General features: G+C 48.2%; 1 protein-coding gene across 1 annotated transcript in view; it reads left to right on the top strand.

The window, feature by feature from the left end:
- Nucleotides 1-18,368, top strand: part of LOC135827053 (serine/threonine-protein phosphatase 6 regulatory ankyrin repeat subunit C-like) — a 141,440-nt gene extending 123,072 nt beyond the window's left edge. Inside the window, exons 6-8 of the mRNA XM_065339575.1 lie at nucleotides 12,276-12,374; nucleotides 17,220-17,347; nucleotides 18,341-18,368. Coding sequence (XP_065195647.1) covers nucleotides 12,276-12,374; nucleotides 17,220-17,347; nucleotides 18,341-18,368 — 255 coding nt within the window. The remainder of the gene's footprint in view (nucleotides 1-12,275; nucleotides 12,375-17,219; nucleotides 17,348-18,340) is intronic.
- Nucleotides 18,369-21,252: the final 2,884 nt, after the last annotated feature.

Raw genomic sequence — 21,252 nt, 5'->3', positions numbered from 1 at the left:
ATTTCACGTCCCTTGACTTAGCGTCAGGGTACTGGCAAATAGCAATGGAAGGAAGCGACAAGGCTAAGACGGCATTTACCATGCCACTGGGCTTGTTTGAGTTTAATGTTCTGCCGATGGGCTGCAGGAATGGCCCAGCGACATTTCAGCGCGTAATGAAAGCAGTCCTGAGTGGCTTATGTAACACACCGGCTCAGCCATTCTGCCGTGTGTTCTTTGATGATGTCCTGAATGCCAGCGAAACGCTGTCTGGCCAACTCCAGATTCTGCTGCCCATATGCGCGCGAGTTCGGTCCGCTGGACTGCGGTTCAATCTGAAGAAATGCTCCTTCTTCCAGGAGGAGGTCACTTTCTTAGGATACCGCGTGTCAGCGGAGGGCATCTCCCCGGATGAGGCCAAACTCATTGCGGTCAGGAACTGGAAGACTCCGAAATCTGTCACAGCTGTCCGCGAGTTCCTTGGCTTCGCTGGATATTATCGCCGCTTCATCCGTGGGTTCGCCCAGCGTGCTGCTCCGCTGACTGCTCTGACAGGCAAGAATGCTCGCTTTGCGTTGTCGAAAGCTTGCGAAGCGGCGTTCCAGGCTCTGAAGCATTCGCTTGCCAGTGCGCCGGTGATGGCGTACCCCTAGTTTGAAGATTCAGCCGGTGCATTCATTCTGGACACCGATGCGAGCAATGTGTCGATTGGTGCGGTCCTCAGCCAGATCCAGGATGGAACTGAGCGACCAATTGGGTACGGCAGCCGTGTACTTACGAAAGCTGAGCGCAACTACGATGCTAGCGATCGTGAGGCCCTTGCTCTGGTCTATTTTGCGGAGTATTTCAGGCACTACTTGTTAGCACGACCATTTGTTGCCAGGACGGACAATACTGCGTTGACTGCACTCCGGAAACTGAAGGAACCCCGTGGACGGAAAGCACGTTGGCTTGACTGTTTATCCGAATATGAATTCCGAGTCGTCCACCGTCCAGGTCGCCAACATCTGAATGCTGATGGTCTGTCGCACTTGCTAGCCGAACCTGAAGCACATCTGCACAGTGAGTCTCCGCCACCAACGCCGCCGCAAGATGCTGCCCCGTCTCCTCCGCCGAGTCCGCCGCCTCTTGCCCGTGATGTTCCGTTGTCAGCTGCTGATGAAATGCCACTTGCTGCTGATGTTCCTCCGGCTGCCGAGATTCTTCCTCCGGCCTTTTTGTTCCTCCTCCTGGTGCCTCTGCCGCTGGACCGTCACCTGATTGTTTCAAGCCTCAGAGTCTTCTTGCTCCGTATGCTGATCCTGCTCTGTCTAAGTGTTTCACCAGATATGATGCTGCCAGCGGCAAATTTGCCAGCGTCAAATTTTTTTTGCAAATTTGTTCGACCGCCTGAAGCCGTTTCCCGTCCTCCCGACTGTCAACCGCCTGCCGTTACTGCTTCTAGTCCTGACCCGCTGACGCTGTCTGATGATGATTTGCCGCGCTGCGTTCCGCCGCTACAGCCGCCGTCGTCTGATCCGGTCCGTGCTTCTTCTCCTGTTTCTCGTCGATCAGGCCGGATCCGCACTGTTCCTGCGCGATATGATGACTATGTTTCGTAGTTAGGTCATTGTTTATCCGTAATTATTATAAATTTAATTGTTTTTGCCCTGCTTGCCTGTTATTCACGAGGTCGTGAATGGTGAGAGGAGGGGAATTGTGTAGTATAGGCCAGTGATTACTTATTATTTCTTACATTTTGTAGTTCGTATTTCCTGCTCCTGTCCACGTGACGTATCTCTGGCCTTGTAAGCTGCGCGCATGCCCACGTGTTTCTTGCCTTTCTCTCTCTTCTCCGTCAAGACAAGTAACATTAGTTTTACTATCGATATGAACAGTTTGAGTGTCTGGTATTACTATTAGGAAAGGGAATCCTACAGTAGTACATATAATGAGACTTCGGGTATAACGACACTTCGCGAATAAGGACACATTTTTGATGCCCCGCCGAGTGTCCTTATAAGCGAAGTTGACTGTAAACCGTTTTACTCAGAAGAGAGATCAGATAAGCTGATATCCGTTTTTCACAACGAGTCTTTTCAGCCGTACTGCCCTTCGCCGCCACAACTCCGATTTCGTTTGCACAAAAGAAAAAATACAGTTTCTCTCGCCATTCATCAATATCTCCGCTGTCAAATGGCCCTATCGTGGCCTTGGCCATGGCAATGGAAACAATTCGTATATATCAAAACTGTAGTACCAGGACAACTCTATTAATAATAATATCTTTGTCGCCATTGTTGTGTCTACGCTCACACAAAGTACTCTTCAAGTTCACCAAGAGGAAAGACCATGTTTTTCTTACGCATGCGCATTAGGCTGTCGAAATGCCTACGCCACACTGCCTGAAAACTCGTACTTACCCGTAGTTACAAGGCCAAGTGGTGACAAACAAAAGTCGCGTTACCTGCTCTTGTCGTTTTTCTGACGGTCACGGCATCACTGTGACAGGGGCGCGCTGGTGCAAGATCGCGACTTCAAATTTTGTTTTACTAAGAAGTTTCTCCTTCGCTCTCTAGCCATCGTGCAGTGTTTTGCTGCTGAGTGTTCACCAGCACGGGAGAGATAGGAGTTCTGGTTTTCGCTTACCGCTGGACAAGGAAACGAATCCGGTGTTGGTTGGTCTCAGAACTAAAAGAAATCAGCAATCGCTGCGCTAGAAGTAACGGAGACACCCATCATTGCTTCTTGGCCAGCGACTACATGTAAAGCCGGATGACAGTACAGGCACAGCAGTGGCCAAGCAAAAATTCAGCTACAGCTTCTTCTTGCTAAAGCGAAAACTACAAGCTCGGCGACAAGTAGCAGTCAATTTGAAATAAAATAATCTCGTTCGCGCGCTCCTCGGTCAAAAATGATGCTGTAGCTGTGTTCATTGCATGCTGCTGGCACTGGACACACAACGAGTGCCCGTTTCGCGACTTTCGTTTGTCACCACTTGGCACAGTAACTATGCGTTGTCAAGAAGCTGTGAGGTCAGACTTCGACGGCCTATATGACATGTGAACATGTAGTCATCATATAATAACTACACTACATAGCAGGAGCACTACGTGTTGGTCACAGCTTGCTGCCGCTGGGGCAAGGAATGGTGCCAGCTTCGTATCACAATGCACTGTGACAACAAGGCTGTGGTAGATTGCATCCGCTCCGCCACATTCATGTCACCGCCAGTGATGACCCTTCTCAGAACCTGCATTGGATTTTATCTATCTGCATGCCTACATTTATCCACCTCGTGCCTTAACCTTTTCCATGCTGAGCCCCTTTTCTCCAATAGGCCGGCTGTCCAGCGCACTGACTCTCCTGTTGAAGTTTGAGCGCAAAGCTCCGAAAGAACTTTATTCTCATTTTACTCCACCTCGACGGATTTTCATCATCCTGGGCTCGTTGGAAAGATTAGGACCAAGCGATTACATCATGGTAGCCATCGGCGACATAGACACACCAGGACCATTTCAACCTCCTCTCCAAACTACTTCACCGTCCCTCGGAACGCCACAACAACTCAATTTCTTTTTCTTTTTCGTCATCTTGCAAATTCAACCAAGTTTCATGATTCAAACTGCACTGCGAAGCTGAGAACCCAGCGCTTCAATTGAAGCCTATCAAGCATGAGACGTGCCAAAGGAAAACACATAGTATGCTCCAAAAACACTGCGAAGTTATGCACAAAAAAATCCCGTTCGCTCTGGGGAGTGATTTTCGTGTTCATCTTGTCACCACTCAGTGAATCTGTATCCTACGGCAAAGAACATTATATCACCAGAAAGATGGGCTCAAGACCTTTCCAACGGTTTGGTGACTGTTGCGGTGCATATGTGTCTCATGGAGTTACGATAGTTTGAACACTGGTCTAAGCACTGCAACGTAATACGCGAATTTTCATAGGTCAGAGTGCATATATGCAGTCCTGGCTCGAAAAGGAATAATAACTTGTTCTTAGCTCTCGTGCATTGGTGGTGAACACTTGCTGTGGTGTCGTGTACTGGTTTTCTGGGAACAGCTTCCTTCAACTAGTTGCTTAGCTGCTACAATCTCTGTTTGTGTACTATTGGTCGGCTGTTTGCGACGCCATTCAGCAGTCATTGCACCCGGTTGCTGGTACTATTGCCGCTCAAGCATGAACGATTGCTTTGGCCGTTTGCAACGCCAATTGGTTCACCCTGGTTGGCTGTTTGCAACATTGATCAGGAACCTTTGCATCCGGTCGCGGGTACTTTTGCGGCTCACTCATGAGTGATCACTTTGGCTGTTTGCAGAGTGTATAGGAAAGAAGCTATGTACAGAGTTAATCGGTTTGGTGGTGGCCGATTGGCTCTGCGCTGCTCCTGCTTGCACCTGAGGTATGGGTGGTCCTTGCCACACTGGCTGCAGGTATGGGAGAAATGGCACGACGACGACGAAGAAAAGCGACGTCTATTTAAGTTGCGGCAGATTTCTTGGCTGTCGCTGGTGCGAGTGCGACCACTGGAGGTAAGTGCTGCTGGCTTGGGGTATTGGCTTGGAGACGAAAAGGACACGGACCCGCCCCTGGATTGACCGTCTTCCATTGGGCGCATGTTGGGCAAGTAACTGCCCTGTGAACTTGAGTGTGAAGGCTATCTGCTACAGGTTCACGTTGACGGTGTCCAACTTCTTCAGGTATTTGCTGGGCCGCGAGCATTCGCAGCTGGCGGTCGTATTATAGCCACGAGCTTGGAGAGAACTGGTGGTTAGCAGTCACTATCAACCTTCATCATTTTGAGAGAACTGTGGAAATACGTCTAGTGAGAAGGCAGATTTTGCCTGTGCTTCTGGTGAAGTAAAATAAAGCTAAACAAACAAACAAACAAACTGAGGGTACACAAACAGTTCAGCAGTGCAATATGGGGCAGCAGCCGTGATAACAAACATGTATGTGGTACAGGCCTCCAGCCAGGTAGCTATATCGTGAACCTTGCGACACACCTGCTTCCCGTCATCTGACTCAACGATATTTAGCTGGCTATCGTTATTCGGGCTATGCGCCAGCCGGATTGTTCGGGGGGTGGGGGTGGGATGGAAGCTATCAGTAAACAAACTTGAAATATCTACGAACGCCCCTCGCAAGATACGTTCTTGCACAGCCTTGGGGACAGCTGGTTCAGGTGGCTGAACGGGCGGGTTGCAAGAGCGTGGGCCTTGGGCTGGCGTAGCGGCGGCAGCAGTGGCATTGCCTTGGCATTGCGTGAGGTGCAACATATAGTACTCTCAGCAATAGGGGCCGAAAAAGCCGACTGTACCTCATCCCATACGAGAGCGCGGAGGTCCATTGAGCCCGCGTCACATGACCTGGTCGAGGAGACATTTGTTCCGGTCGGGCCCCTGGGCTCGCGAGCCGTGTCCGCACTGTCATGTTGCTGGTTTTCGAGGCCAGAGCAGACCTCACTACCATGGGATAGCTATGACAGCTAACGGTCTTGTAAAAATAATAAATACTTTTATTTCCTTTTGGGTTCAAGCCGCACTGGTAAAGCTCGCCGCGAAGGGCTTGGCAAGTCATTGCCTTCACAGTGTCTACAGTTAGGTCAGGTATGCTGAAGAAATACAGTGTCGAGGTGACATTCGGGCTGGCAGCAATGTTACGAAAGGAAAAGGAAAACTAAAAAGAAACACTGCTGAAGCACGATCTGTTCTCTGCAGGAACACAATGGGGCAAGCAAGATATGTTTTCTTTTCAGGAAAACAGGCTGGGTGTCATTTGTAATTACGCAGCAAAGCAAAGCGCATAACGTCAGTCTTGATTGCAGTACAAAGCTAACGAGTACTAGCACAGCTTTTATGTTGTTACCCTATATTCTCAATTTATTCCCGTAGCTATGCAAAAGACGTTACTTCAGTAACGTCTGGCGCTAGCCAGGGTCCACACAGCTTTAATTCCCTTTTTGTGTGTTTGTGCCGTCGGCATGACTGGCGCTATCCCGTGCTTGTCCCGTACCGTACCATCAAAGACAGCTGGCCACAATATTCAAACAGGGCTATCAAATCCAAGATCGTAATGTGAATCAACTTTAGGGTTCACGGATTGGCATGCTAGCGTCGCCAGCTACATCATGCACGTGACAGGCGCGTGCATATACTGTCCCACACAATCGGTCAGTGCTCAAATCGCATTTTCCCATCAATATCACTCACTTTCAACTCTATGGGATTCATTACGGTTGGCTCAAACTGCCTGAATTTTTGAATCCACACGCACGAAAGACGTTACAAGACTTCCACCGTTCGTATTTTTTCAAACGAGTTCCGGGTTTTCCAGTAACTTTGGCCAAAGTTCGGCTAAAAAAACAGGGGGAGCCGTTGCGTTTCCGTAAAATACTGAACGGTAGAAGGATAGCCAAGGTCGAGAGCAAAACAACAAGCCATTATTTGTCAAAATCGAACAAGAAACGGCTCAGCGCATCTATTTTCCGTGCACGCGCGCGCGTACTTTGGCCGACAAGGTGTGGAGAATTTCTGAAGAAGAAGAATAACAAGAGCAGCAGTGCTCGGAACAGCCGTGCTGGATACTTCCAATCCCGACGATGGAGCGTGTTGGCTGTCGTGAGCTGCTGAAACGACCATGACATTTATTTTTCTTTGTATACCCTACATATCTTGACGTGCCCTAACTCAGTTTCGGCCTCTTTACAGGAAGAATATTTTCTTCCATGGCATCAGCGGCCAAACAGCAACAGATCGAGATTTGGGTAATCATGCAGTTTAGGGTCCCAAATTATTTCGCACTTTCCCAGTGTTCAGTGTACTGTCACACGCGTTTTCAGTGTACTTTCACATCATGAACTTTATTTTCATGAAAACATGACTGTGTACTTTCACTATGCTTCTTCTTTTCTCGTGTCAAAGTTTTGTTTCCTTTGTCAAAGTTTTGTCTCCTTTATGGAAGTTTTTCTTTGACTTTGTGGTAATGGCTGGGCGTCCCGGAGCGCCGATACGCATTGTCCCTCAGGCACACATTCTATAATGATCATGCGATTTTGATGGAGTTGTAGTGCCGATCTTTTCCAGAACCCAACTTGGTCAACTGGAGTTCCTTGCCGCTCGGCGCTGTATCAGCAACGAAATGCCTTGTGCCAAGTGTGGGGCGCTATGTGGCCTCACTAGACGGCAGGAGAGCAGCGACGGGTTTCGCTGGAGATGCCGACTGTATGTCCGGAGCGTTCGCGGTGGTTCTTTTTTTCCCTGAAGCGCAACTTCGGCACATCGCGAGAGTTGTTCCCAACGTACCTCTGCGAGTTCGTGTGGAGACACTGAGTTCGCGCGGAAGACAACACGTTCGGCTCCCTGCTCCGCAGTGTTCACCAGCAGTACCCAGTCTGATCTGTCCTCGGTTTTCATGAAAATATAGTTTATGATGTGAAAGTACACTGAAAACGCGTGTGACAGTACACTGAACACTGGGAAAGTGCGAAATAATTTGGGACCCTAAACTGCATGATTACCGAGATTTGCAGGGCAAACAAAGGATGCGTGCAGCTACATCTAGTCAGGTTCGATGCAGCTGCGCTTTGCCAGAACCTCAGCAGATAAGAAAAGACGACAGAGTGTCTCAGATGGAACTGGATCTTTCGCCAAGACCGCCACCGCCGCCATCATCAAGTCCAGGTCGGTCAGAAAAATGCAAAGCCCGAGTGAAGTGAAGCCACTGAAGCCAAGGAAAAATTCAAAAAGTACGCTCTCCGGCTAGACTTCGAGTCGATATTTTTTTACTTCGATAGGCGCTGTCGCGGCCTGTAGCGCGCGTCCATAATCCAAAATGGAGGCGCACGTGACGGGTGCTTTTAGTGGCAAGCCGTGAACCCTAAACTTGGAAGAATGAGTAGGTATGCGCAGTGTATCGGGGGGAATGCATGCAGGGCGATTGTGCGGTTTCGAATCCCAGGTCATGTTCTTAAAAAAAAATAGGAGAAATGAAAAAATGTATAACATCCCTATGCTTTTTTTGCCTAGGTCATCAAGGTGGTAGACGGTGTCGTATTACCCTCGAATGCAAAGAGAAAGTTTATTTATTTCGCTCAGGGTCCTACCGTATGCTTTTTTGCCTAGCTCATCACGCATGCTATTCGAACAGATGGAACGTTTTGCAGTACAATGATGTAGGTGATCAATTCGTCGAGGTATGGTTGAGAATTGTAGCCGTCATGGTGGACGTAAAACACTATTTACATACACAAGCTCGGGGAGCAAAAGTCTCTCTGTCCCATACGCTTCCACATACCAACTAAATACAAAAACATGCACTTCACACGAGCTGACTTGCACGCGTGGCCCTTTTCACGAACCCAGAAAAAAAGATTCGTCTATTATAACGCATGTGTGAAGTCACTAGATTACACCCGCACCAGAGATGAAAGGCGATCGAGCTGTCGAGGAAGAAGCCTAGAAGGGCAAACAGAAAAGATACCTGGCGCTATCCCGTGCCTGTCCCGTACCGTACCATCTAATGGGGCGTCACAGGGCGGCTGTGAGTTGGGGGTGTCCCCTGAGAAAAAATTAGGATTTTTCGGCTAACAGGGCACGTTTTAGTACTCTACAGCAGCAAAGGAGGGTTCCCCTAGCACTTATTCGACAACCCCACTGCAGCTGAAAAAACATACTTCTCATGTATTTTTGGTATTTTCTGTACAGTCAACTTCGCTTATAACAACACTCGGCGGGGCATCAAAAATATGTCCTTATTCGCGAAGTGTCGTTATACCCGAAGTCTCATTATATGTACTACAGTGGGATGGGACTTTGCTCTGGGCATGGAAATTCTGTCGTTATTCGCGAATTGTCATTATATCCGCAGTCGTTATTAGCGAAGTTGACTGTACATTGTAGGTAGCCAAGCAAGGCAAAAGGAACCCATTGCCCTCGAAAAAATCGCAAAATCCGAAGTACAAGCATGCTGCTCATTCTAGCACCAGCCGCTGTGCAAAAACGTATGTTATGTTCTGCACAAGTCCGCAGCGTCGCATGCACTATGTACATGGCCGGCCTGGACAGTCGCAAAGTAATATTTTGGTTGTTTTAGAGAGAGAAGAAGATCCTTTTTTATTCGGTGGGATTGAAAGATCTGCCAGTGGACCGGAGAGCTACAACACTGGAAGCAGAAGAAAGGGCTTGCGGAATCTTCTCTGTCTTCGTGGCAACAGGACTTTAGTTTGCGAGAGACTTTCGTCCTGTCGTCGCGGACGCAATTCTTGCTGCTGCTACCAAAAACTCGGAGAACGAAACGATCGTAAATCGTTGGGTGAAGCGGGTCGTGTCGGTGAACAGCTGCAGAATATTTTGCCGCCGTGGAGCAGCAGTCCAAACACTTTTCTAGTTCGGAGAATGAAGCGTTTCCCTTTTTCATTGACAAGCGGCTTTTGCGGGTGTAATGCATTTTCGCATCAGCTTGCAGTAGATTGTCAGGAGCCAGAGGTGCTAGGTAGGTGTCGTTGTGAAAAGAATATAATTATGTTGTAGCTGACAAGTGACATACATGTAGTGTCTCTTGATCGTGCTGATCGCCATTTCAACACGGTAGATCTTGAAAATTGTTAGTTTTGGACCCAGTGATCGCCGCCAGCTCAGCTCTGTTTCTGTCAAGTTGTCAATGAATGCGTTCGTGAGGAATCCATCGTCTGGTTGGTCCTACCCGTGACTCCAACCGCCTATCATAATGGATAGCCGCCTGGAGTCTGGGGCAATAACTAACTGCTAGTGCTAGGCATCAAGTCTGTATGCTCCTCCTTGCAATGAAAGTAATTTGTTGCGATGTTTTGTACAAGTCCGAAGATCCTTTTATTTTCATTGCTTTTTTCGATGAATTGGACGGACTATCCTGGACGAAAAGTGGTACGACCATGGTCGTAGTGGTCGTGCCGTGTGTGACGCCCTTGGTCAAAGACAGCTGGCCACAATATTCAAATAGGGCTTTCAAATGCAAGATCATAACGTGAAGCAACTTGGAAGAATGAGTATGTAAGCGAAGTGTATCGGGGTAATGCACACCGGACGATAATGCGGGTTCGAATCCTTGGTTATGTCTTGAAAAAAAAATATAAAAAATACATAACATCTCTATACACAACATCTATACATAACATCTCTATGCTTTTTTGCCTAGGTCAGCAAGGTGGTAGACGGTGTCGTATTACCCTCGAATGCAAAGAGAAAGTTTATATAACCCAATAAATTCTGCAATCACTTTTGCCTAACTCATATTCAAACTGATTGTATCGTTTGTGCAAAACAATGATGTAACCAATCAATGGAAAAAACATTTCCATCAGTTCCAATAACATGCATGATGAGCTAGGCAAAAAAGCATAGTGTATGGCCCTGAGCTTCCAAGTTCTCTCGTTAATAATTCTTTTTTGAAACGGGTCCAAGTAACCCGCCTCCACCCCCCCCACCCTCCCCCCACGCCCCCCCCCCCTCCCCCCAGTTTCGCTGACCTGCCTGAACCGGCACTGGAGCTGATACTGCTCAAAGCCCATAACCAACTTAATTGAAGACCAACCCTTCTCAGATGCTAAGTACAGTAAAACCTGTAACTAAAGACCACCGTGACTAGCCACCAGCCTGGTACTAAAGACCATCGTGACTAGCGACCAGCCTGGTACTAAAGACCACTTCGCCAGGCACGGAAGGTCTCACATTCATACATGGTTGGGTGGTGCAAACCTGTGACTAAGGACCACCTGCCACTAAAGACCACTTTCTCTGGCCCCAAGGGGTGGTTGTTAGTCACAGGTTTCACTGTAGAAGGCATCAATTCCCTATGAATTCTTCATCCATAAGGATGCGGAACTCTCTAGGCCAGTGCCGGTGTTGCCTTTACTAACTAAGGGAGCATCTCATAAGTTCGCATTTTATTAAATTTTGCAAACGTAACCCATTTCGAATAGACTTTACCCCCTACCTCCCCCCCCCCCCCTCTCTATTTGAAGGTCTTATTGCACATTTTCTGTGTAGATCTACTGTACCTGTGTCCATGCCTCATGCTATGGTATGTACATGTGTACAGCATTGGGTATGTACATGGATATGAATGTTTTGCTAGTGAAGTACTGTAGTGCATCCAGTAGTTACATTCTTTACTGAAAAACATCTTCAGATATATTCAGATGTGACGTTAGACGTCCGTGATGATTTGTTGGCTTTCACTTGGCGTCTACTTTTCACCTATCTTTGTCACTACCTCAGTACCATTTGTGACGTGTAAGCTAGCGCAACCTATTCCTGTGTACCTCTCCTTCTCAGTGTGAATGATTTAGCACTTGTGATAGTTGTGTCTGGTAGGGTTCAGAACACCTCCATTCTGCACTATTCCCTTTTGTGTTGATATGTCACATATGTGAGTTAGTTGAGTGTTTACACTTCAGTCTCCCAATATCTTTTCTATAAAAATAATAGCATTTTTCAGCTAAACCCCTTCATTCAACAACTGCTTCTCCTCTGATGAGTTCCCCGTTATTATCTCTATGGAACGAAACAAGACTTGTCAGGAGTACTACTACTTGCTTTCGTGGAGTGTGGCTGATGAACTGTTCGTGCTGGGATCTGCAAGCGTCGTGTGGTCTCGTGTGGTCAAATGAACAACCTATTACTATTCATTACTGAGTACAAGAACAATCAATGACGTGTAGTCATCAATGGTCATGTACACACACATAAACGTACATGTAGTTCCTCCAATTCCCCCTCCATAACAGCTGTGCATGTACAGTGTACAATGTCATTGTACTGCTGTATAAAAAGCTGGCCAGGTACACCGTTTGATCAAGCTGGTGTGACATTTGACACCTCTCAGTAGCCTGCATGCATGCATACAGTGCAAGGGTTAGCTGATCTGCAAAGACAGGTAGATCCACACCTAAACCATGTAAACACAGTCATCTGAAGCGATCTAGCACATGAACAGCACAGTGTTGTACACTTCCAGAAAATGTGCGAACTGTCATTTTTCTATTCGAAAAGGGCGCTCCCCCCCTCACCCCCGTTTCGAAATGCCTTACGTTTAGAAAAAAATGCGAACTTATGAGATATGTGTGTGTTTGTGTATGTATATGTGTGTGTATGTATGTGTGTGTGTGTGTGTGTGTGTGTGTGTGTGTGCACGCGCTTGTGTGCATGTGTGCGCATGCACACGCGCGCACATGCGTGTATGTGTGCATGTGTATGAATCTGCATGTGTATGCATGTATGTGTTTGTGTGTGTTTGTGTGTGCATGGTTTGTATTCATTAACGATGCCACTTCCAGTTTGGTAGGACACCACTCCACTTTGCAGCATCCGGAGGTCATGTGGGCGTACTAGAATGGCTGTTGAATGCTGGATATCCATTGGAAGCGAAAGATTCGGTAAGTCAGGATATCCCTGGTGCATGCTTGTTTGTGTAGGAGCAGAAAAGAAGGATTACCGTACTTTCGCGATTAGAGCCCTCTCTTGAATAGTGCTCTATGTTGAAGAGTGCCCCAGTCTCTATGAGCATGTGAAAAAATTAGGGGTGAAAGTTGGCACTGAGATCCCGAGTTCGAGTACTCTGATTTTCTCCGATCGAATATTCGAGTATTCGAGTATTCTTCATCTCCTAAAATTTGCACACCAAGGGCCTTAAAATCACCTGATACAACCCTGGTTGAACCTGGTTGAACCGAGTAGCACACTCACACACAACATGCGCCATGCCTTGTTCATTGGATTCTGCCTGTATTTCACCTGATGATCAGGCATGAAAGTATACTACTGAAAGTTGCATTCTTGTCTCCAAGGAAATTGTTCATCAATTCCCAAAGAAAACTTCATTGATAATGATCCAGAAATCTCTATGCCATTGCCTTTGTTACCTTTGCCCACTAACTGTGTTTGTTTGTTTGTGTGTGTGTGTTTGTGTGTGTGTTTTGCGCATGCATAGTTGTGTGTGTGTTTGTGTGTGTGTGTGTGTGTGTGTATGTGTGTGTGAGTCTTGCTCTTGAGCAGGACGGTTTGAATTTTTTGAGCTCTTCCGTATCTGGTCTTCTTTACCGTTTCATAGATGGGCTTTGCCCAGCGGGGCAGCTCTGGGCCCTCCAGAGTTGTCCTTAGTTCTGCACTAGGCAGGTTCATCGGGGAGTGGGTTCATGGCACAGTCGCCAGGACATATTATTTTGATATTGTCACGGCTGTGTCGTCCACTCTCCGCCATTCGCAGTGGGTTGGCGACCCCTCGGATGTGTATCTCTTTAGCTACGACGCGACCCGAGTCATGTGTCAGGGGCAGAAGCGGAGAGACGAAGACGAAGAATATCCGCTTTGCGACGTGGAACGTCCGAACGCTTGTCAATGCTGACGGCTCTGTCGAGACTGCCGCTCGTCGGGGGCGCGTGAGCGAGGATAGAAAGATAAATTTTGTAGTCCGCGAGGCCGAGCGCTTGGGTCTGGAGGCAATTGGACTGCAGGAGACGAAATGGTTCGGCGCTGCGTTGTACTCTGTTGGTGATGCGTTGGTTATATCGTCGGGTCGACCTCTGCCGACTGGGAATTTCACTCGTGGAGAAGGAGTCGCCGTCTTGTTGAGGCGGCGTGCCAGAGCGGCGTTTGAGCGCGGAGGCTCGCAGCAGAGTGCTGTCTCGTCCAGACTTATGACATGTAAGTTGAAGTTTCCTCTGTGTACTGGCACCCAGCGGCAGTGCTCTGCTGAGAGATCCTCTGTGTGGGTACATCTGGTTGTTTGTTATGCACCCACGTTCCGGGCCAGTCGATCAGTGAAGGACGCATTCTATGCAGATTTGCAGCAGGCTGTCATGGCTGTTCCTCTCTCAGATCATTTGATCGTCCTTGGGGACTTCAATGCACGTGTGGGTTCTGCTGTTGAGCCTCAGTCTTCTGGTTTGTGGCGGGATGTCCATGGAGGCTTTGGCATTGGTGAGCGCAATGATGCTGGGATGGAGTTGTTGGATTTCTCGTTACGCAATAACCTGACCATCTGCAACACCCATTTCCGGAAGAGGATGATACATCTGGCTACGTGGCGGCACCCGAGATCCCAACGTTGGCATTGTATTGATTATGTACTTGTCCGTGTAAGTCAAATGCAGTATGTTGTGGACACCCATGTGATTCGCGGTGCAGAGTGCAGTACTGACCACAATCTCTTGTGTATGACGTATTGCCTGCCGGGGAGGATTGTGCCCGGCCGAAATCAGAATCAAAAGCGCAGGAACCGGCGGTTTGCGGTTCAGGAGCTGCTGACTGTGCCAGGTATGACTGACGAGAGGCGGGAGTTAGTCGAGTGCACCCGAGCGGAGTATGGCCACTGTTTGTCTGGTCGCTTGGAGAACTTTGATGCTGGCGGACTCATCGAGGAGCAGTGGTCCTGTATTAAGAAGGCTATAATGTCATCAGCTAAGGCTGCAATCGGGCATGAGAGGCGTAGCAGTCCTGACTGGTTTGTCCAGAGTGCGGCCACATTGGAGCCCATTCTGAAGGCCCGGAATGATTTGTATCGGAAATGTCACTCTGGTTCCCGGGCGGATTTGGTTGCCTACAGGGAGGCCCGTGGTGAGGCCCGTGCGGCTGTTCGTTCCGCAAAGGAGAGCTGGCTCAGTAAACAAGCTGACATCGTGGAGGCTGAGCGGTTTAATACCAAGAGTGCCTGGGCTGCCATTCGGGCGATTCAGCGATGCTTTGGGGGCATCACACCCATGAAGGTGCAATCCATCCAGGACACCGATGGCATTGTATGCACGTCGTTGGAGGCCATCTCGTCCAGGTGGTATGAACACTTTTCAAACGTCCTTAATATCAGGAGCCTCTATGACTTGGACGTTTTCGGTACGCTGGAGGTCAGGCCCATCGACGAGGAGCTCGCCATCCCTCCATCTCCTGAGGAAGTTGGTCGAGCTATACGTGCAATGGCTAATGGCAAGGCAGCTGGCGCATCGGGGATCCTGCCCGAACTTGTGAAGTATGGCTCCAGTGAGCTGCATGAATGTTTGCTGGCCTTGCTTTTGACTGTCTGGTCCACAGGTGGTGTTCCTCAGGAGTGGCGGAATGCCCAGCTGGTGCCAATCCCAAAGCGTGGAGATCTATCGCTCTGTGACAATTGGCGTGGGATCTCTCTTTTGGAGGTGGTGGGCAAGATGGCTGGTCGCTTGATACAGAACCGCCTTCAATCTAGGGCCGAGCATCTCCTCCCGGAGTCTCAGTGCGGATTTCGACCCAACCGTGGCTGTGCTGATGCGGTGTTTACTGTCCGGCAACTGGTGGAAAAGGCATACGAGCATCGTACAAAAATATTTTGTATCTTCGTAGACTTGAGAAAGGCATATGATTCTGTGCCTAGGGCTGCACTGTATCGTGCTCTTTCTGTCCTTGGTATTCCTCCGACTCTCCTCAAGGTCATTGAGTCATTTCATGATGGCATGGTGGCGGAGGTGCGTGTGCCTGGAGGTGTCACGGATGAAATTCGTGTGGAGAACGGCCTGAGGCAGGGGTGTGTAATGGCCCCAATCCTCTTTAACCTCTATCTGGCTCTGGTGGTTGAACGTTGGCGGTCTGTTCTCGCTGATCGTGACCCAGACATTGGCATCCAATTTCACTATCGCTTGGATGGCCAGTTATTCAACCCAGCACGACGAACCCGTACCTATCAGCAGACCGCTGTTGTTGATGTTGAGTATGCGGACGATGCAAACTTTGTAGTTGGTTCGCGGGAGCATGCTGTGTTGGCCTTGACGGCGTTCCAGGATGTTTCTGCTGAATTTGGCCTCACTGTGAGTATACCCAAGACCAAGTTTATGGTGGCTGGTGTTGGTGTTACTTCAGTTGACACTGCTGGCATTCCGCTTCATGGACAGGTGGTGGAAAATGTTTCCTCCTTCGTTTATCTGGGTTCTGTCATCACTCCGGATGCGCGTTCTGCAGGAGACGTTTCGAGGCGTTTGTCACTCGCCTCGCGTGCCTTTGGATCGCTCCAGGATGTGTTTGCTAATCGTGATCTTTCACTCCATGTGAAGCGCCGATTGTATAACGCCTGTGTGATGACAGTGCTACTGTATGCTTCGGAGTGCTGGTGCCCTTTGCAGGGTGACCTCCGGCGCCTCGATAGTTTCCACCACCAATGCATCCGTAGCATCTTGTGTGTTTCGCGAACACAACAGTGGGAGGAACGCATCACCAATGAGCAGCTCCGAGAGATGTGGGGTGATCCATCGCTATTGTCCTCCCGGCTTCGGAAGCGGAGGCTTGAATGGCTTGGCCATGTGGCCCGCATGTCGGATGTTCGTGTGCCCAAGCAGCTGTTGTTTGGCTTCCTACCGTCGCCTCGGCCTGCGTGTGGTCCCCGTCGTCGCTGGAGGGATGTGATTTCGGCTGATCTTCGGCACATCGGCATTGAACATCTAGCTTGGTATGGGATTGCTCAGGATCGATCTGCCTGGCGGGTGTCTGCCGTTGGGCCGAGCCTCGGCGGTCCTTCCCATGACCAATCTCAACGGGTGGACTGTCTTATCTGCCACCGTTCGTTTCGTCGGCCAGGTGACAAAGCAAGACACAAGTGTACCGCAGAACGAAGTCTCCCCATCCAGGAACAGCGTGGTGCTGTGCAGTGTGGTACATGCAGGAGGTGGTTTCACTCTCGTGGTGGCTTGCGTGTACATCATTGTTTGCCCCTGGAACCATCGGAAGCGTCCGCGCCGGCATCACCTATTCCGCTCAACGTCCCAGCTTCTCTCTTGTGTGTGACATGCAATCGGCAGTTCAAGTCAGTGCCTGGTTTCAGACGTCACAAGTGCGACCGTGGCCATCGAGCAACCAAGTCTGATAGAGCGTCGTATGGTGTTCGCTGTTCTCGCTACAGCCGTCAGTTCCGTCGACAGAGTGACCTGAGTCGTCATCTCCGTTTCTGCTCCTGACAATGACTCTGGCTCCTTTCGGAGTGGTGTGGCCCTTGTGGCAACCAAGCTACATTAGTAGTAGTAGTAGTAGTAGTATGTGTGTGCGTGTGTGTGTGTGTGTGTGTGTGTGTGTGTGTATGTGCATGAGCATGCGTGTGTGTTTTCATGCATATGCGTATTAATTTATGTGTGTGGGAATCGGTATGTGTATGTGTGTATTTGTGTATGTTATGTGTGTTTGTACAGCAAACAAGCCTTGATTGTCCTTGTTGTTCTGTTGTGTGTGTTTGTATCTACTTGGTTTGCATTCATTGACAATGCTACTTTCAGCGTCGTCACACACTATTACACTGTGCAGCATTGGGTGGACATGTTTCCGTAGCAGAATATCTTCTTAATTCTGGACATTCGCTGGATCCAAAGGATAATGTAAGTCAGGATATCCCAGGTGCATCCTTGTTAGTCTATGAACAGAAAAGAAGGATTGTATGGGTGTACAAAGTCCTGTGCATGTGTACCAGGTCTTGTGTTCATCAGTTGTACGCACAAAAATAAAATGCACAACTGGAAAACGTTTTCCAAGAAGAACAACAGTTTTCACGATCTTCAACAGCCTAGAAGAAAATTGGCGAGCACCCATGCTCATTCCCTGGGCACTGCAAATTCACAACACATTTCATTTCAAAGAATCATTATCAATGTTTCGGCAAATTGCCATCATCAGGATGCAATATGAAGTGGAAGTCTGCCCAGGAGCAGTTATATACACTAATTTGGTGTTCTTAGGTGTTGATAATATTTCTATGACTACACATGTTACCTCAGTGCTAGGAATATGACATGTCTAAAACTAGTGAAAGATCCCAAGTTTTCACTGACTCATATGCTGGGTGTTGGTAATAAGTTAGCACAGCACAGATGTCACCAGATAACTTGAGAAATGTCTGAACAGGTTTCTCGCAAGCAATAGACGAATGTGACCATGTCAGTATTCTCCCGAAAATACTGTCACCTAGATAACCGGTGCGGTGTGACTGTTTTAGAGTAATAACCATCCAGCACTGGTGTTGATCTCTGGGCCTTCGTTTCTGATCTCCACTGCCTCCCGCAATTTGCGGCTTGCCCTGTCACTGGCTCTTGCAATCACCGACACTGCCCAGAAGATGCTGTTCCTGACACTCAGGTTGATCCCTGCATGTTTAGCTCGCCTGTGGTCACCCGCTGGCTTATCCACAGTGTGTCTACGAGCTTCACCATTCTGTTCCTCCAGTCTCGTCTCCAGTGTGCGACCCGTCTCTCCGATGTATTTTTCCCTGCACAACTTGCATTGCAGACGGTATATTACATTCCTCCTCAAACATATTTTTACTCCACCCAACTTACAAGTCAGACACGGTCCCACTGGGCGTCCTCTTCTCTTCGTCTTTCTGATGTTGGGCTCCTTAATGCAGCTGGGCGGACTTTGTGCTGAATGACTGAGCTGACGTTTGAGGCTACCGGCATGCTCGTAAGCCACCCGGACTGGTAACTTGTGCTTCCGGATAGCTTTGCTGACGCTGTGATGCACCCCGTCCGACTTATATGGCAGCTTCAAAACGCACAACACGGATTACCTCGGCAGTGACGCTTGGGTTTCCTTGCTACTTCTCTTGCATTAATGATGAGGCTCTAGGGGTAGGTTCTGCTTATGATCCTTTGGAAGAACATAGAACTCGGGGAATCTTGTATTATTGGGGCGAATCGACTTCAACAGCTTGGAATCCATGTTCTTGCATTTGTCCCCAACGACAGCTTTCACCCGAGACTCGAACTCGGTTATTGTTATGTCAACCTTTTTGTACATAGCGCTATCCGATAGCAATGCGTCTGCCTTCTCCAGGTAGAGTTTTTGTTTTGGTGTAGGCAGCAAGAACATCGTCCTTGAAATTCGCAAGCTTCCTTTCCTCATCGTCACACATTTTCGGGGGTTGTTTAAACCCACGCTGCTTGAGCTTCCAGAGTTTTCTGTCGCCCACTGTGTCAGAAGCAGTCTCGTTGTCTGGAACCTCCACCTGTTGAGGCTGGGCCTGCTGCCAGCGCAACGTGTAGGCCATCCGCTCGACAGACGTAATCACCTCCGAACGCTCACGATCCGTAAACGTGCCTGTCGAAGGAACAAAGCTCCAAAATCCGCCTGGTGCTTTCCGGCACACAATCATCCACAACCAATGCCCGGTGGGCACTGGATCCATCACATGTCGCCGCACTACTTGTCCGAGCACCAAGCTGGGCTTGTGATTGCGGCTTGCGTAATTTCATGCTCTTGCTGGCCAGCTTCTGCATGAAGCGTGCCAAGCTTCCGGGCTAGCCTTGCATTCATATCGATGCACTCCTCTGTGGCTACGCAACGCTTTTTGGTACGGATCCTTATGTTGTCCTCCCGAGAGAATGACCAGAGCTTGTCCCGAAAGTGCGTGCTCTGTCTGAAGCGAAAGTCCTTCTCTGCACACTTGTGTTCTATGGCGTCGCGCAGAAGGCGAAGGCAGTACTGGTGTCTTCTTCTTTGGCAGACTTGCTTTTGCCTGGAATACCTTGGCTGTTGGGTGCACTGGGTTATAAATCGCGGAATCAAATCCCTTCCGGCATTGTAGCAGAAATGACAACTGACAATCGCTCCTTTGCAACTTCCATGCCCATTGCACATAGCGCCACAGTGCCTCGCTCTGGGAAGAGGAGAACCACGAACGAAGTAGCGGTGAGGCATCCTGCAGCTTCAATATGAAGTGGAAGTCTGCCCAGGAGCAGTTATTTACAAAAATTTGGTGTTCTTAGGTGTTGATAATATTTCTATGACAACACATGTTACCTCAGTACTAGGAATTATGACCCGGGAAAACACTGACATGGTCACATTCGTCTATTTCTTGCGAGAAACCTGTTCAGACATTTTCCAAGTTAAAGAGTTGGTGGACAAGCCGTTGATTATTCACTCTCATTGTAATATCAAAAAGTATTCTTTCTAGACCAAAGAGTGGTATATTTGATAACATTTAATAATTAAATGTTATCAAATATACCACTCTTTGGTCTAGAAAGAATACTTTTTGATATTTTCCAAGTTATCTGGTGACATCTGCGCTGTGCTAACTTGTTACCTATCCCCAGCATATTAGTCAGTGAAAACTTGGGATCTTTCATTAGTTTTAGACATGTCATATTCCTAGTACTGAGGTAACATGTGTAGTTATAGAAATATTATCAACACCTAAGAACACACAATTAGTGTATATAACTGCTCCTGGGCAGACTTCCACTTCATATTGCGTCCTGATGATGGCAATTTGCCGAAACGTTGAAAATGATTTTTTGAAATGAAATGTGTTGTGAATTTGCAGTGCCCAGGGAATGAGCATGTGTGCTCACCAATTCTCTTCGAGTTATGAAGCTGCAGGATGCCTCACCGTTACTTCGTTCAACAGCCTAGACAACACTATTGAGTTCCTTGCGTCACCTCAAAAGTACTTATAAGTCCAATGTCTCAATGAGATTTGGTGTATGTGTTTCATGTGAAATTGCACTGAACACCATTGTGGTTCTGTAAAGCAACCGACTACTAGATTGGAGATCTTTGGTATGTTATACACCTGCAAAATGTTACACTTTCCAGTGGTGGGTAAGATAGTTGGACAGCTCAATCAGTCATGTCCTTGTGCGTAACCCGTACAGTAATGGTGGTTTGTGTAAATCTGCACAAAGAAGTCCCAGCCAAACTTGGTTGGTTCACTTTTAAGTGGCGTACTTTCTTGTCCTGAACAAAAACAATCTACCAACCCACATGGGGAGAAAACTGGTTAATGGCATCGATGCGACGTTTTTTTTTGTTCATTGAAAGCATATGTTCTGAGATTATGAATTGGCTCTCAGTGGCAGCAGAGGGTTGGGCGTATTTTTGAGGCTATTTGTAAATTCTTACCCTATACCTCACACCCTCAAACTTATCCCAGACAATAACGACCTTTTTGGGAGACAGTATGCTGCTTTGAGTAACTTGTATTGTAATGCAAATGTTCAACAAGCTTGAAAGCAACGCCACACTGCTGCCTGCAACCAACTCGGGAATCCCCACAATACACTTACAATAGTTGAGAAGTGAAATACCAAGCTATGGACAGCAGCTGGTTAATGAGGAACCATAGCTGACTTGTAATGAGCAGGAACAAGTGAGGCCAATGCTGGTTGGTGGTTGTTGTGAAATACCCCGTCTACACTGGCCAACATGCAACACTCACAGCCCACTCGACATTGGACAAGTTACTTGCTTTTGCACAAAAAGGACTAAAACTAAAAGAGCTAGAGAAGAAGGATAAAGGCTTGCGCACCAAGA

Source organism: Sycon ciliatum, chromosome 11, assembly GCF_964019385.1.
Source record: "Sycon ciliatum chromosome 11, ocSycCili1.1, whole genome shotgun sequence".
In the NCBI taxonomy this organism is placed as follows: domain Eukaryota; kingdom Metazoa; phylum Porifera; class Calcarea; order Leucosolenida; family Sycettidae; genus Sycon; species Sycon ciliatum.
Note: the sequence above shows the minus strand (reverse complement) of the source record. Positions and strands in the feature narration are given on the sequence as shown.